Source organism: Sciurus carolinensis, chromosome 1, assembly GCF_902686445.1.
Source record: "Sciurus carolinensis chromosome 1, mSciCar1.2, whole genome shotgun sequence".
Lineage (NCBI taxonomy): Eukaryota > Metazoa > Chordata > Mammalia > Rodentia > Sciuridae > Sciurus > Sciurus carolinensis.
The window spans coordinates 87250518-87268338 of record NC_062213.1 but is presented as its reverse complement, the minus strand read 5'-3'; the positions used below and the strand labels follow the sequence as shown (position 1 = coordinate 87268338).

General features: G+C 36.7%; 1 protein-coding gene across 5 annotated transcripts in view; it reads left to right on the top strand.

The window, feature by feature from the left end:
* The window catches only part of Hsd17b7 (hydroxysteroid 17-beta dehydrogenase 7), a 39116-nt gene extending 21538 nt beyond the window's left edge, over positions 1–17578 (top strand). For 4 of the 5 annotated variants that reach the window (XM_047559835.1, XM_047559833.1, XM_047559832.1 and 1 more), the window contains exons 6-9: positions 2089–2193; positions 9668–9724; positions 13475–13573; positions 17455–17578. In XM_047559835.1, coding sequence (XP_047415791.1) covers positions 2089–2193; positions 9668–9724; positions 13475–13573; positions 17455–17559 — 366 coding nt within the window. In that variant the 3' untranslated portion in view covers positions 17560–17578. Of the gene's footprint in view, positions 1–2088; positions 2194–9667; positions 9725–13474; positions 13574–15520; positions 15558–17454 lie in introns of all 5 variants that reach the window. The other variant, XM_047559834.1, reaches the window with a different exon arrangement.
* Positions 17579–17821: the final 243 nt, after the last annotated feature.

Below are 17821 nucleotides of genomic sequence, written 5' to 3'. Positions count from 1 at the left end.
CCATGTACAGACAGAGAAAAAACATGTATCCCATTTGTTTACATTAAAAAAAAAAAAAGAAAAAAAACACCAAAAAAACTAAAAAAAAAAAAAAAAGAAAATTATAATGCATACATTACATGCAATGCACACATATATACACACATACATATACATATATATATGTAAATAAACAGAAGGAAGACCAGAATAGTAGAAGAGGAACAGGGGGAGGTGGGATGGGAGGGGAAAAAGGAGTTAACTGGAGAATGAATTGGAGCAAATTATGTGCATATGTGAATATGTCACAATGAATCCCACTATTTATTATAATGCACTAATAGAAACATTAAAAAAAATCTGGGATTTTATTTAGATTTAAATTGTTAAGTTAATAACTGAGATTTTATCTTTCACAAAAAAAGGAGATTTAGCTAATACTGCTGTTTCCTAAAACTTGTACTTGGTTCTTAGCTTACGACTTCCTCCTTGACTTTTATAAGGAGAAAAGAAACTTAGAACTACATTAGGGAATTCCTTTTAAAGCTTTGTGTCAGGTTCTGTATAGGCTATCTGAGAGATTTTAATCATCCATTAATCAGGCTGTCCTTATGTAAGCTATATAGAAATTCTCAAGCTCATCACAGTTTTTTTCCCTGTAACTAAGTATGGAGAGGTACTACAGTCTTGCATAATACTGCTGTCTTGTTTATTTCTTTTGCTTATTGAAGTCAGAAAGTTTTAAATGTTGAAAACTCTGGATTTTAGTCTGAAGATTTCTCATTCAGAGCTAAATATTCCCTAAGTATTCCTAGAATAAGAAATTTTCCTTAGCTGTCTTTGGGGCAAAATAAGACACTTTTTTGGGAAGAATTTTTGGATATAGTGGTGATAAGTCCCAGCTCTTGACATTTTTTTTTTTCAGAGAGCTGTTAGTTAATCCAGGGAACTCTCAGGAGTGAATGACCCATGTCAGGTACTACCAATCCTCTGCAGCACCAAATAAAGGATGAAAGGCTTCCAGCTTATGTTGGTCAGTGTCCATTGATCTGTCTGTGTTACCCTGGCACTGCCTACCTTTTTGTTGTTTTGTTTTTTGTTTCTTTGTTTTTGTTTTGTTCCTGGGACTGAACACAGGGGTGCTCTACCACTGAGCCACATACCCAACTCTTTACTTTTATTTTGAGACAGGGTCTTACTAAGTTGCTGAGGCTGGCCTTGAACTTGGGATCCTCTGCTTCAGCCTCCTGAAGTGCTGGGATTACAGATGCATGCCACTGTACCTGGCCCTAATTTTTATTTAAGAGGAAAAAAATGAGATTAAAAGTAATAAAAATAAGAATTAAAATATCCAATTTATTAAAATAAAGTAAAGTGTAGTAAAAATTAAACTAAACAAAATAGTAAAACCAATCCCATTGCTGCAGGGCTTGCTACAGATGGCATAGGGCCCTTCTTATTAACATAAGCTCTATGTTAATTGGAGCTGTCTTTATAGACAGAATTTTCTAAATTGATGAATCTCAGACTAAGGATCGGATTTGGAGATCTTTAGTTGGAGCCCTTCATGGCACCAGTACAGCCCTTTGTTCCTCTCATGCCAGGAGCATCCATCTCAAGCTAGAAGTATGGGTCTTAGGGACCTACAGGGAAACACCACATACTTTAGGTTTGACTCTCTGTATTTAGTACATCAGGAACTTCTTGAAAGTGAGGACTGGACTGTCAGTCTTTTCATCTTAAGTGCTTATTAGGATTGATAAATTGATCTTTAGTTAAGTCAATACCATGGAAAAATCAAGTCATCATCAGGCCCTGCTTTTCTCCTCCAGCTTCAAGACTGGTTATTCTTTATGCTCTAAGTTTCTTGAAAATAGAGACTTTATCTTACTAGCTTATGCAGCCTGAGTGCCTCTCATAGTGGATTCTCAGTACCTGATTCTTAAACTAAAATAGTCTGCCAACTTCGGGGATGACTTGGAGTATAAATTCTTTATCTCTCGGCTTCCTGGCTTATGAATGTATCTCTTTTATTAATTAGTGTATAACTGGACTGAGTCAGTGTATGTTGAATTAAAATCTTACTGCAGTTCCTCTCTGTGCTTCCAGGGTCTGTATTCCAGTGTGGTGTGCCCAGGGACAGTACTGACCAATTTGACATATGGAATTCTACCTCAGTTTGTATGGACACTGCTGATACCATTGATATGGCTGGTGAGTGATGAACACTTGTTAATTTAAGAGTTGGGAAAAGACATAAGAAATTGAATCTGAATGTGTCAGAATTCCACTTAACTTGAAGTTTTTTATGTTACTTATTTGTAGTCTTTGCTCCATACGCCCTGGCATTACCACTGCTCTAGTATCTGAGTGTCAACTTCACTTCTTTAAAGGAGCTTTTCTTTGATAATCATACATCATGGATCCCAAGAGTTCTGTATTCAGATAATTTTGGAAAACCTGTATTAAGCAATGTTAAGCTGCACTGTTTTTGCATTTTCAATGTGTTTGTGAGCATTAAAAGATCTCAAGACTTTCCTCTTCTGGGAATCCACACACATACCTTTGATAAATTTTAATTTATAAGTTAAGCATGATAGAGATGAATAATAGCTAATTATAAAATAAAAAAATTATGATAATAAAAAAAGTTCTCAATAAGGGAATGATTGTACATTATATAACCTAGAACTGTTTTCAATTGTTTTGTTTTGCATTTTGAGAATCTTGCAGGACCAGTTCCTCTAGCACACAATGAAAAATTCTACAGTTAGAAAATGTCCTTCCTGATAGGAAGAAATGTCCCTTCATTAGGGCAGGCATAGAAAAAAGATCAGAAGTAAAGGTGCCTCATGCTAAAAGTAGTTGACTCAGAGTGATGGACATTGATACTTCTTTTTGACTTCAATATTTTATTTTACTTTTTAAATTTATTTTTTTTATTATTGTACACAAATGGGATACATGTTGTTCCTCTATTTGTACATGGCGTAAAGGCATACCATTTGTGTAATCATAAATTTACATAGGGTAATGTTTGATTCATTCTGTTATTTATTTCCCATCCCCCCACCCCTCCCACCCCTCTTTTCCCGCTATACAGTCCTTCCTTCTTGGATTCTTGCCCCCCTCCCTAAACCTAACTCTAACCCTAACACTAACTCTTCCCACCCCCCATTATGTGTCATCATCCACTTATTAGCGATATCATTCTTCCTTTGGTTTTTTGAGATTGGCTTATCTCACTTAGCATGATATTCTCCAGTTTCATCCATTTGTCTGCAAATGCCATAATTTTATCATTCTTTATGGCAGAGTAATATTCCATTGTATATATATACCACAGTTTCTTTATCCATTCATCAATTGAAGGGCATCTAGGTTGGTTCCACAATCTGGCTATTGTGAACTGAGCAGCTATGAACATTGATGTGGCTGTATCTCTGTAATATGCTGATTTTAAATCCTTTGGGTATAGGCCAAGGAGTGGGATAGCTGGGTCAAATGGTGGTTCCATTCCAAGTTTTCTAAGGAATCTCCACACGGCTTTCCAGAGTGGCTGCACTAATTTGCAGCCCCACTAGCAATGTATGAGTGTACCTTTCTCCCCACATCCTCGCGAACACCTGTTGTTGCTTGTATTCTTGATAATTGCCATTCTAATTGGGGTGAGATGGAATCTTAGGGTGGTTTTGATTTGCATTTCTCTTATTACTAGAGATGTTGAACATTTTTCCATATGTTTGTTGATTGCTTGTAGATCTTCTGTGAAGTGTCTATTCATTTCCTTAGCCCATTTGTCGATTGGATTATTTGTATTCTTGGTGTAGAGTTTTTTGAGTTCTTTATAGATTCTGGAGATTAGCGCTCTATCTGAAGTATGATTGGCAAAGATTTTCTCCCTCTCTGTAGGCTCTTTCTTCGCATTGCTGATAGTTTCCTTTGCTGAGAGAAAGCTTTTTAGTTTGAATTTATCCCAGTTATTAATTCTTGCTTTTATTTCTTGTGCTATGGGAGTCCTGTTGAGGAAGTCTGGTCCTAAGCCGACATGTTGAAGCTCTGGACCTACTTTTTCTTCTACAAGATGCAAGGTCTCTGGTCTGATTCCGAGATCCTTAATCCATTTTGAGTTTAGTTTCATGCATGGTGAGAGATATGGGTTTAGTTTCATTCTGTTGCATATGGATTTCCAATTCTCCCAGCACCATTTGTTGAAGAGGCTATCTTTTCTCCATTGCATATTTTTGGCCCCTTTGTCTAGTATGAGAAAATTGTATTTATTTGGGTTTGTATCCGTGTCCTCTATTCTGTACCATTGATCCACCTTTCTATTTTAGTACCAATACCATGCCGTTTTTGTTACTGTTGCTTTGTAGTAGAGTTGAAGATCTGGTATTGCGATACCCCCTGCTTCACTCTTTCTGCCAAGGATTGCTTTAGCTATTCTGGGTTTTTTATTCTTCCAGATGAATTTCATAATTTCTTGCTCTATTTCTGTAAGGTACATCATTGGGACTTTAATTGGAATTGCATTGAATCTGTATAGCACTTTTGGTAGTATGGCCATTTTGACAATATTAATTCTTCCTATCCAAGAACATGGGAGATCTTTCCATCTTCTGAGGTTTTGTTTAATTTCTTTCTTTAGTGTTCTGTAGTTCTCATTGTAGAGGTCTTTCACCTCTTTTGTGAGATTGATTCCCAAGTATTTTATTTTTTTCGAAGCTATTTTGAATGGGGTAGTTTTCCTAATTTCTCTTTCTGAAGATTCATCACTTATGTATAAAAATGCCTTAGATTTATGTGCATTGATCTTATATCCCGCTACTTTACTGAATTCACTTATGAGATCTAAAAGTTTTCTGGTGGAATTTCCTGGTTCCTCTAAGTATACAATCATATCATCAGCAAATAGGGATAGTTTGAGTTCTTCTTTTCCTATTCGTATCCCTTTAATTTCTTTGGTCTGTCTAATTGCTCTGGCTAGAGTTTCAAGGACGATATTGAATAGAAGTGGTGAAAGAGGGCATCCCTGCCTTGTTCCAGTTTTTAGAGGGAATGCTTTCAGTTTTTCACCATTTAGAATGATATTAGCCATGGGTTTAGTGTAGAAGGCCTTTACAATGTTAAGGAATGTTCCCACTATCCCTATTTTTTCTAGTGTTTTGAGCATGAAGGGGTGCTGTATTTTATCAAATGCTTTTTCTGCATCTATCGAAATAATCATGTGATTCTTGACTTTAAGTCTATTGATATGGTGAATGACATTTATTGATTTCCTGATGTTGAACCAACCTTGCATCCCCGGGATGAAACCCACTTGATCATGGTGCACTATCTTTTTAATATGTTTTTGTATGTGATTTGCTAAAATTTTGTTGAGAAGTTTTTCGTCGATGTTCATTAAGGATATAGGTCTGAAATTTTCTTTCCTCGATGTGTCTCTGTCTGGTTTAGGAATCAGGGTAATATTGGCTTCATAGAATGAGTTTGGGAGGGTTCACTCCTCTTCTATTTTATGGAATACTTTGAGAAGTATTGGAATGAGCTCTTCTTTAAAGGTTTTGTAGAACTCGGCTGAGAACCCATCTGGTCCTGGACTTTTCTTTGTTGGTAGGCTTTTGATGACTTCTATTTCATTACTTGAAATTGGTCTATTTAAATTGTTTATGTCCTCCTCGTTCAATTTAGGCAATTCATATGTCTCTAGAAACCTGTTGATGTCTTCGAAATTTTCTATTTTGTTGGAGTATAGATTTTCAAAATAGCTTCTAATTATGTTTTGTATTTCAGTCGTGTCTGTTGTGATATTTCCTTGTTCATTCCAAATTTTAGTGATTTGGGTTTTCTCTCGTCTTCTCTTTGTTAGTGTGGCTAAAGGTTTATCAATTTTGTTTATGTTTTCGAAGAACCTACTATTTATTTTGTCAATTTTTTGTATTGTTTCTTTTGTTTCAATTTTGTTGATTTCAGCTCTGAGTTTAACTATTTCCTGTCTTCTACTACTTTTGGTGTTGGTCTGTTCTTCTTTTTCTAGGGCTTTGAGCTGTCGTGTTAGGTCGTTTATTTTTTGAGTTTTACTTCTTTTATTAAATGCGCTCCATGAAATAAATCTTCCTCTAAGTACTGCTTTCATAGTGTCCCAGACATTTTGATATGATGTTTCTTTGTTCTTGTTTACCTCTAAGAATTTTTTAATTTCCTTCCTAATATCTTCTGTTATGCATTCATCATATAATAGCATACTGTTTAATCTCCAGGTGTTGGAGTAGTTTCTGTTTTTTACTCTTTCATTTATTTCTAACTTCAATCCATTGTGATGTGATAGAATACAAGGTAGTGTCTCTATCTTCTTGTATTTGCTGACATTAGCTTTGTGGCATAATATATGGTCTATTTTAGAGAAGGATCCATGTGCTGCTGAGAAGCAAGTGTATTCGCTCTTGGATGGATGGTATATTCTACAAATGTCTGTTAAGTCTAAATTATTGATTGTGTTATTGAGATCTATGGTTTCTTTGTTCAATTTTTGTTTGGAAGATCTGTCCAGTGGTGAGAGAGGCGTGTTAAAATCACCTAGTATTATTGTGTTATGGTCTATTTGGTTTCTCAAATTGAGAAGGATTTGTTTAACATACATGGATGAGCCACTGTTTGGGGCATAGATGTTTATGATTGTTATATCTTGCTGATTTATGCTTCCCTTAAGCAGTATGAAATGTCCTTCCTTATCCCTTCCGACTAACATTGGCTTGAAGTCCACATTATCTGAAATGAGTATGGATACTCCAGCTTTTTTGCTGAGTCCATGTGCATGGTATGTTTTTCCCCATCCTTTCACCTTTAGTCTATGGGTATCTCTTTCTCTGAGGTGAGTCTCTTGCAGGCAACATATGTTGGATCTTTCTTTTTAATCCAATCTGCCAGTCTATGTCTTTTGATTGATGAATTCAGGCCATTAACATTCGGGTTATTATTGAGATATGATTTGTATTCCCGGTCATTTGGTTCATATTTAAAATTTTATTTATTTATTTATTTATTTTTTGACACAACTTGGTTCCTCCTTTATTTGACAGTTCCTTTAGGATAATTCCTCCCTTTGCTGATTTGCTTCTTTGTTTTTTATCTCTTCCTCATGAAATATTTTGCTGAGAATGTTCTGTAATGCTGGCTTTCTTTTTGTAAATTCTTTTAGCTTTTGTTTATCATGGAAAGATTTTATTTCATCGTCAAATTTGAAAGTAAGTTTTGCTGGGTATAAGATTCTTGGTTGGCATCCATTTTCTTTCAGAGCTTGAAAAATGTTGTTCCAGGCCCTTCTAGCTTTTAGGGTCTGGATTGAAAAATCTGCTGATATCCATATTGGTTTCCCCCTGAATGTAATTTGGTTCTTTTCTCTCACAGTCTTTAAAATTCTGTCTTTATTTTGTATGTTAGGTATTTTCATTATAATGTGACTTGATGTGGGTCTGTTGTAATTTTGTGTATTTGGAGTCCTATAAGCGTCTTGGACTTGATTTTCCATTTCATTCTTCAGATTTGGGAAATTTTCTGATATTATTTCATTGAATAGATTGTTCATTCCTTTGGCTTGTTTCTCTCAGCCTTCCTCAATCCCAATAATTCTCAAATTTGGCCTTTTCATGATAGCCCATAGTTCTTGCAGATTCTGTTCATGATTTCTTACCATCTTCTCTGTTCAACTTTGTTTTCGAGGTTAAATATTTTGTCTTCAATATCTGAAGTTCTGTCTTCCAGGTGTTCTATCCTATTGGTTATGCTTTCTATGGAGTTCTTAATTTGGTTTATTGTTTCCTTCATTTCAAGTATTTCTGTTTGGTTTTTTTTCAATATGTGTAACTCTTTATTGAAATGATCTTTTGCTTCCTGAATTTGCTCTGTTAACTGTCCTTTGGTGCGATCATTCAATGCCTGCATTTGCTCTTTCATCTCATCATTCAATGCCTGCATTTGCTCTTTCATCTCATCGTTTGCTTCCCTGATCATTTTAATTATGTACATTCTGAACTCCCTTTCTGTCATTTCTTCTGCCATGCTGTCGTTGGATTCTATTGATGTAATATCTAGATTTGTTTTGGGCATTTTCTTCTCTTGTTTTCTCATATTGTTCAGGAATCAGTGGGTCATTAAGATATTGCAGATTTCCTCTATCAACTTGTAATGTCCCTGAAGATTGCTAGTATATCCCCTCTTATCCTTCAGTAGCCTGAAGTCTTGGAGGAAGTTGATAATGCGGAGCTCCACAAAGAAGCTGCCTCTCTAGGGTGGTGACCCTCAGGTGGGGTATATTCCCTGCTAGTGGTCAGAGGTGTCTCCACTTGTTGACCAATGGTCATCCAACGGGGAACTAGGCTGTGGGCTGAGGCAAGTCCTGTTTGTGCCTCTGTCTCTGGTTTTACCGTCTCTGTGGGAAAACCTCTCCCGGTAGGGAAGAATCACTCGGTGGGGACATCTCGCTGGTCAGTTCCCCTCCTAGAGGTTTCCCTCAATCTACAACTACCGCCTGGGCTGGGCTGTCTTCCTCTGCAACGTTCCCAGGGGCCCGGACCTACCTCCTAGGCCTGGGAGCCTCACCCTTTGCAGGCGAGTCTCCTTAGGCTGCCTCTCCCAGAGACTCTGCCCGCAGTCCTGGAAACTTCGCTCCGCCCCTAGGCGTGTCTATGTGTGGCTCTTCCAGCAAGAAGCCACCTAGCTCCTGGGACCCTACTCTGCACCTAATCGCCTGGCTATGCGGCCCCTCCTCTGAGCCGCCACCTGGAGCCCTGTACAATAGCTCCGAGACCCAGAGACCCGCCACACACCTCCTCCTCCGGACAGCAGCCCGGTTTCCCACGTAGTCACTAGGAGTCCAAGCAACTCACTTCGCGTCTCCTCCTCCCGCCAACCTCCCGTAGCCCTAGGCAGTCACTCCAAGCCCACGTGACCCGCCGTGTTCCTCCTCCTCCTCCTCCGGGTAGCCCCCCGGGTGTTCAGGGGCGGTGGCTCCGAGACCAAGTGACCCTCCGCGCTCCTTCTCCAGGCAGGCCACTGGTGTTCAGGAGCGGTCGCTTTGAGTGCAATCAACTCACTACTCGCCTCCTCCTCTGGCAACCGCCTGTGGCTCTGATGCAGTCACTCCTAGGTCAAGCGACCCGCCGTGCTCCTCCTCTTCCTCCGGGCAACCCCCCGGTGTTCAGAAGTGGTCGTTTTGGGTCTAAACATCTCGCCACGCAGCTCCTCCTCAGGTAGCCGCCGGGAGCCCCAGTGGTTGCTTCGAGTCCAAGCACTGTGCGGAGCCGCCTCCTCTACCATGATCCCAGTTGTCCGTGTTTACCGCTCCAGCGGGGGGAGGGGCATCTCCGGGAGCAACTCCACTTCACAAATTCCCTGCGTTCCGGGGCTACCGCCCCATCCGGGACTCCTCCCCAACGGGAGAGACTCACCCGGCGGCTTTGAATTGGTCCCAAGTCTCTCACTATCTCCTCTTTTGAATCTTGGGTCCTGGAGTAAGGTGAAATGCAGCTGCCCTCTAGGCCGCCATCTTGAAACTCCTCAATATTTTTTTGATATTGAAAAATATTCCATAATCAGAAGTGCAAGTTTTCTTTCATAATATTAAAATGAATAATTCTTTTGTGACTCTATTCTAACCCTCTCAAAATGATTGTTGTTTTCTTTTCTTTAGCTTCGCTTTTTTGCAAATGCTTTCACTTTGACACCGTATAACGGAACAGAAGCATTGGTATGTTTCTATAGTTTTCATAGCTTGTATAAGGATTTAGCTGATGTGAATTATAAGTTCACTGGTAAAAGAAACAGTTTCAACTGAAAAAATAATGAGAGGTAGTAAGAGAATAAACTGAATAATCAAGGTCCTGTTTGGGACCAAGGTGAACCATCAGGCTAGATGCAGAACATTAGGACTGGTTCTGAAAGTGTAGCATCCACTGTGGCACTGGTCATCATGATTGTAAGGGAAAGGATAAAGTAATGACTGGAGGAGAAAACACAGTGAAATGGGGCAGGCAAAACACCATGGTATCTAGGCAGTCAGTGAGTGAGTTCCTATAGAGGACGAGTATTTTGTGGGACAACAGTAGGGAAAACAAAATTCATTTTTATTTCCCTATATGAAGATTCTGTTTCCCTTACTGGAATTAGAGGATCAAGTTGTTACCTTATTAGGAAATACAGTCGATTTCCTTAAATCACATCTGGAAAATGAATTGCATGTATTTGTTCATCAATGGGCGAAATTACTAATGAATCATAGTGCTCTTTCATGTTTTACACAAGTAATGTCCCTGAATATTTTTCAACATAAAGTTCAAAGGGAACTTTTGTGATGGATCAGAATTGTCATACAAGGTGAAACTTGTCACTTGTTCTGGTTGAAATCCCATTGTATTAGAGCCAGTCCTTTGTGGCTAACTCCATTAAACTCCTTCAGGAGTTTTGCTTTTTCCTAGAAAGATGAGGGACTAGCACTATAGTGTTTACAGTTAGATTTTCAAATCTTGATCAAATTAAAATTAAGAAGAACATGAATTGCCTTGTTTTGGTACACATTGCAGAATCAAATGCATTTATTGAAGGGACACAAATTGATTGTAGAAGCAAATGGTTTTATACTTTTTTTTTTTTGTACTAGAGATTGAACTCAGGGGTGCTTAACTGATCTGCATCCCAGCCCTTTTTATTTTTTATTTTGAGACAGGGTCTCACTAAATTGCTTAGGGCCTTGCTAAGTTGCTGAGGTTGGTTCCCAAACCCCTGGGATTATAGGTGTGCATACTGTTCCTGGCCTGTACTATATTTTAATTAGTTCTTAATATAGCTGCCAGTTGAGATAAGTATTAATATGTAGTCCTTTAGGGATTACTCATCTGTGCATCTAAAAAAAAATCTAGTCTAGAGGTTAAGTATGTATTGGTGTCAGTGGTATGGGGAAGAGTTAGATAACAAAAATCTCTTATTACTAGGTAGCTTAGAATTATGTTTAGAAAAAAGAATGAAATGACAAAAGTAGATAAGAAATAAGACATTATATAATGCTTACTCCAGGAATACTTAGAAAATAGGACCAGCACAGGGGCTGGAGTAGTTGAAGCAGCCTTTGCTCACTGAGTGGAATTTGATCTGGGTTCTGAGGGTCAGGAAGGATTTAGATAGGATGACCCAATGTCACAGTAAAAAAAAAAAATATTGTTGTAACTTTCCTGTAATTTCCTAAAGTATGGATGGATAGGAGAATATCACCTTGAATATCTCCCAGTGATGGTTGTAGCTGCTGGTAGGTATGGATAAGAATTAGAGCATACCACATGGGGAAGAGCATCAATCTCATTTAATCTCTAGGTGAATTTTGTCTCCTTAAAAGGAGAGCTTGAACTTGAGCTTGAGAGACTTAAAGCACAATGATGAAGAGTGAGGGCACTAGAATTACTATTAACTCTGTCCAAATCCCAACCCTCCAGTTCCTGGCTGTGAACACTTGGGCATGTTTTCTCACCTATCTAAGCCTTTCATTATCTATAAAATAGGAATTACAGAGGTAAATGAGAGAAGGCATATTGCAGAGGATTTAGTATATTTCAGCATTTAAGAATTTAAAGGAAATTATTTTAATAAAAAAAAATGTATGGACTGGGATATTAATAGTTCAGTGGTAGAGCACCTGCCTAGCATATATGAGGCCCTAGGTTCAATCTTCAGCATTTTAAAAAAACAAACAACAACAAAAACCCAATGTAGTTCTGACATACAAATAGATGGATCAAATGAAACAGAGTAGAAAGTTGAGATACAGACCCATAAACTTGTAGTAATTTATTATGTAATAAAGATGACATTCCAAAATTCGTGGGGAAAAGGTGGGTTATTCAGTAAATATTGTTTCCAAAAAAGTAGAATAGGACTTTTTCTTCATATGCAAAATAATATTCTCGATAAATTAGAGATTAAATGTTAAAATATTAAGCTACTAGAAGAAAATATGAGGGAATTGTGAATGGTTTCGAGAGTGTGAAGCCTTATCTAATTGTAAAAATGGCAAAAGAAAAGACTGAATATTTTGACCAAAAAAAAAAAAAAAAAAATTGGATGGCCAAAAATTGCATTATAATAAAGCCCATTCCCAAGGTGGAAGAAAAATATCTGCCCCACTCATATTATAGATTAAAGGTTAATTTTCTTAGTAAATACAGAGTTTCATCAAATCAGGAAATGTAGTCTGTTGGAATAATGAACTCTTTTTTCTATTCATGTCCTTTACATGAATAGAAAGTTAAACTGTTTTAGTTGTGTGAAAAGATGCTTATTGTCACTCATACTAAGAGAAATGCAAATTAAAACTATTATTGAAAACTTTTTCAGCTCAGATTAGCAAAGATCAGAAAGTTCGATAATCTACTATATTGACAAACGTATATGGAAATGAGGACTCTTCCACATTGCCAAGGGAGAGTAATTTAATATAGCTTCTATTGGATTGGGGTTGTGGCTCAGTGGTAGGGTGCTTGCCTAGCATGTGTGAAGCCCTGGGTTCAATTCTTAGCACTGCAACTAAAAAGATATTTTAAAAAATATAACTTCTATTAAGAATTCTTTGGCAAGATTAGTCAAAATTAAATAATGCATGTACACTTAACCCAGCAGTTTCATCTGTGGTATTTATCTTACAGATGCACTCAAACTTATATGAAATGATATAGTCATCATTCATTGCAACATAATTTGTAATAGCAGAGTCTAGAAACAACTTATATATCCTTTAATTGGAAACTGCTTATATAAATTGTAGTATATTCCTAAGATGGAATATAGTGTTAGTTTTAAAAATAGAATGAAAGAGCTCTGTATACATAATTTGAAAGTATTTTCAAGCCATATTATGTAAAAATCTATATGTTATCCTTCCATTTGACTAAGACAAAAGGATGTAAATGCTTTTCAGTAAATAATTTTTCTTCGGAATAATACACAAGTGTAAAAAAATAAAAGTGCTTTCCAGAGTGGAGAGCTTTTTGGCTGGAAAATTGGAAAGGGAGGGAGACTTTTTATAACATACAACTTGTTTTTATAACAACTTGTCTTTATAACATAACGACTTGAATGTTGTCCATGTGTATTCTTATCTATTAATAAAATATTACATCAGTGACCTCTATTTTACTGTAATCTACAGACCAGGAAATTTACATGAGTATAAGGGAAAAGACAGCTATAGTTATGATTCTTTGCTGCAAATAAGTTTTCAAAGAATACTATTAAGCAGTCTTTTTTTTTTTATGATAGCACAAGATATGGGTTCAATTCCAACACTGAAAAAAAAGAAAGGAAAAATATTTATATGAGTGGTTCATGAGATATCAACAATGAGGATATTTGAGAGGATTTTAGAATTTGTTTGGGAATCCCTATAAGGTGCTGATTGTAAATCTCACTCACTTGCACATAAGAAAGAAATCATTGGCATATTCTTCCTTTTCAGGTTTGGCTTTTCCATCAAAAGCCAGAGTCTCTCAATCCCCTGACCAAATATATGAGCGCTACTACAGGCTTTGGAAGTAATTATGTCACAGTCCAAAAGGTAAATCTGTTTACATTGTTACACTGAAGATACTTGCTTCTGAGCTGATGGATGGGATCCTGCATTCCAGCCTCATCCTTCCCGAGCCTCTCAGTGACATCACTGTAACCCATTCTCACTTCTTTGTGTTCTCTCCTTCCTCTGAGCTTTTAACATCCTGTTCTCTCTGCCTGAGCTACTTTTACCCTTCTTCTTTCATCTGATTGATGTCTGTTTCTCCTTCCCAGCCTCCTGTGACCCTTTATACCGGGTCAGATCCCTGAATTGTGGACTTTCATATGTAACTATTCATCCTTGGGTTTTCCTATCAGTATGTAAACTTTCTGAAAAGGAATATGCCCCCTTTTTTAGCATGTTGTCTTACACATGGGGGGTATTCAATAAATATGTTGCAAATTGGGTAAAATCGGAAGTCTCTTTATGTAGCTAATTTTCATTTGAGTATTCAGTTCTGTTTGTGACAATTATCAGCTTTAATAGATCAATGTTTTGAAGAGACAGGGAATGGAGTACAGAAAAAGAAATCAATATTGTATTTTTTGGACTCTGTATAATCTTCTAAAAATAAATCAAACTTGGGGAATGAGAAAATTTATTTTGAACTATAAGAAGTGTTGTACTTCAGTCATAAGTAAGGTCTGTTTCAACCTCCCATTTTTCTCTGCCTACCTTTTTTTTTAGGAGGCATTGGTATAAAATAAAGTCATCTTAGGCAAGTCAGATAAGTAGCAGTGATCTTTGTCTATATGTCAGTAGTATGAGGTCTGAGGAGATATATGTTCACTGTTTTCTGTGCTGTTTACTAAAAATGAATCTTATGTGTTTTTCAAAATATATTCTGTGGGATATTAGCTTCTTGAGAACATTTGCAAGAAGCATTTCCTTGAACAAGTAAATTTGAGTAGCACTTCGTATTATTCCCTTTCTGAGACTTCCACAATGCACATTAGCCCATTAAAGGTTTTCAGAAGTTCAGGTAGTTTAGAAATGTGTATGTGACGTGTTTAATTCTGGTTTTTCCAATTTGTTCTTGGTAATGTGAAAGTTTTTCCCTCAGATTTTATATAACCCTTAACATTCCAGAGAACACATTTTGGAGAAACTCTGTTGTAAGTTATTAAGTTTATTCTCAAGTTTGCAGAGATAATTTGAATTTAGTATAGTATATACTAACTTAGAAGGAATGTTTTTTTTTTTTCCTCAAGGGGAGAAAGCATTTAATTTTATAAACCAAAGTAATTCATTAGAATTTTATGGACATACATGGAAGAAAATGTTTTAATTCATGGAAGTCAGCTTTCTCCTCTGTTAAAAGTTGGGGCTGAACTAGAAAGGATCTCTAATGCCTCTTTCAGTTCCAATATGGAAAAATTGTGATATGGTTGAATGAATATAAATGTTATTTCCAAAGTGTTAGTCTCTTTAATTGTTAGCCTTTCAATTGTGTGAAGAAAAAGCTTGTTTTTGAATTTTAGGCTCTGTGTTGCCTTAAAAAAGAGCTAACATTGTTTTATAGAGGCTGAAAGCATTTTACATACATTAGTCAGTTAAAATGAGATTTTTTTTTTTTTATTACATTTCCCTGATTGCTGGGATGTTGAACATTTTTTAATGTATTTATTGGCCATTTTGTTTTTCTTCTTTGGAGACACATCTGTTTAGTCCTTTTGCCCATTTATTGATTAGATTTTTTACTTTTTGTTTTTGGTATTAAGTTTTTTTGAATTCTTTATTCTGAATATTAATCCCCTGTTGGAGGAGCAGCTGACAAAGATATTTTCCTATTCTATAGGCTCTCTCTTTATGTTCTTAATTGTTCCCTTTGCTGTACAGAAGCTTTTAATTTGATGCCATTTGACTTACTTGATTTTAGTGGGTATGCCAATATGTTGGCATGTTGAGCCTATGTTTTCTTCTAGCAGTTTCAGTTTTTGGTCTAATTTCTAGGTCTTTGATCTGCTTTGAAATAAGTGCAGAGTGAAAGGTAGGCATCTAGTTTTATTTTTCCAAATATGAATACCCTGTTTTCCCAGCCCCCTTTGTTAAAAAAAAACTTTCTTTTCTCCAGTGTATGTTTTTGGCACCTTTGTCAGTCAGGGAAATGCAAATCAAAACTACATTGAGATTTCATCTCACTCTAATTAGAATAGCATCAAGAATACAGATAATAAATGCTGTTGAGGATGTGGGGGAAAAGGTAAACTCATACATTGTTGGTGGGACAGAAAATCAGTACAACCATTCTGGAAAGCAGTATGGAGATTCCTCAGAAGACCAGGAATAGAACCACTATATGACCCAGCTATCCCACTTCTTTGTATTTAAAAGAAGTAAAATCAGCATACTATAGGAATAAAGGTTTATAGTAGCTCAATTTACAATAGCCAAGTTAGGGAACCAGTCCAGGTGATAAATGGATAAAAAAATGTGGTATATATACACAATGAAGTCTTACTTAGCCATAAAGAAGGATGAAAATTTGGTGTTTACTGGTAAGTGAATGGAACTGGAGAACATAAGGCTTAGTGAAATAAGTCAGACTCAAAGTTAAGGATTGAATGTTTTCCCTTATATATAGAAACTAGATCCAACTAAGTGGGGAGAAAAGGGTGATAATAAAAAAGAGATAAAATAAGTCATTTCAGTTAAGTCAGATAAGTGGCAGTGATCTTTGTCTATATGTCAGTAGTATGACATAGAGTTTAGAAAAATAGAATATAGAAGGGAGATCTGTGAAGGGGAATGAGGAGGGAGGGAAAAGTGTGTGTGGGAGAAGGAAAATCAGTGTAGCAGAGGAAGGGGAATGAGGGCAAGGAAGGAAGAATGTAAAAAAAGGAAATGCCAAATGAAATTGACCACATTATGCTATATATGAATATACCACAGTGAATTTTACTTTTATATATATTCATAAAGCACTAATTAATTAAGAAGCTATAAATAAACAGAAGGAAGACCTATAGAGTAGGGAAAGGGAACAGAGGGAAGGAGAAGGGAAGAGAAAGGGGATTGCAGTGGAACTAATTATATTCTATGCATATATGATTTTGTCAAAATGAATCCCAATATTATATATAACTCTAATACAGTAATAAAAAACATCAAAATGGAATTTTCTATTTAAACACAAGAATTTAAAATAACAGTGAATTAAATAAGATAGAATCTTAGATTTCTTTCTTGTAAAAGCAGTTTGGAGAAAGGTAGTGTCAGGTTGGCATGGTAACTCTACAAATTGACAGACATCCGGATCTCCTATTGTTATTGATCTACTGTCCTTGGGGTATGGCCCTCATCCTTCTGGTTAAAATGAACAGTATGAAGAAGGAAGAAAAGAAAAGATGCCCTATTCCTTTTGAAGAGACTCCAGGTCTCTTCAATGAGCACATGAGTCTCATTAGCCAGATAATGTCACATAGAACCCATAGCTTCCTTGGAAGCTAGAAAATATGTAGTCCTTTACCTGAACAACTGTGAGCTCAGCAAAAACAAGGGCTTTTTTATAAAAGAAGTGGGATCTTAGGAGTAGCTGTTGGAAATTCTAACTACTCTTTATTTTCCTCTTTTGTGCTTTTCTTTCATCATTGGTATCTTCTGTTACTGGTCCAGAGGAGTCAGGGTAAATAGCAGTACTCAGATATTTCAATCTTACTGTTTAAGGGGAGCATCAGTAGGTTTGGTGAGTGTTGGAGTTCAAAGGAGAGTTTTATATTCTCAGGTTTGCTAATAATCCCCACTTGGTAGCCACCATGCCTTTTTATTCTAGCCCCTTTCTTTGTTTTTAGTTTTCTTACATATGTAGAATGTTATCCTTTTATACACATGGTATTTGTTTTATTTTTCCTTTCTAGTCTTTTTTTTTTTTTTTTCTTCTTTTTCAGATGGACATAGATGAAGACACTGCTGAAAAGTTTTACCAAAACTTATTGGAACTGGAAAAGCATGTTAGGGTCATCACCATTCAAAAATCAAATCACCAGAGCTGACAGTGACACTCCCTGGAACTGTTGTGCCCGAAGGCTCGAGACCCCGCAAAGACCACCAGAGACCACGATCAATGCAAGCAGCAAAGAGTCATTTATTAGCAAGCTCGAGCTTGGTCCTCTGCGTCCTTAACCAGTGACGCTAAGAGAGGCCCCCCAGCCTTCGTTAGCAGGGTTTATATAATAAAAGGCAAGCAGTTATACAGTGTTCTTCCTAAATAGCTAACATATACAATTGTAAAGCAAGTTATCTTAAGTTCTGAGT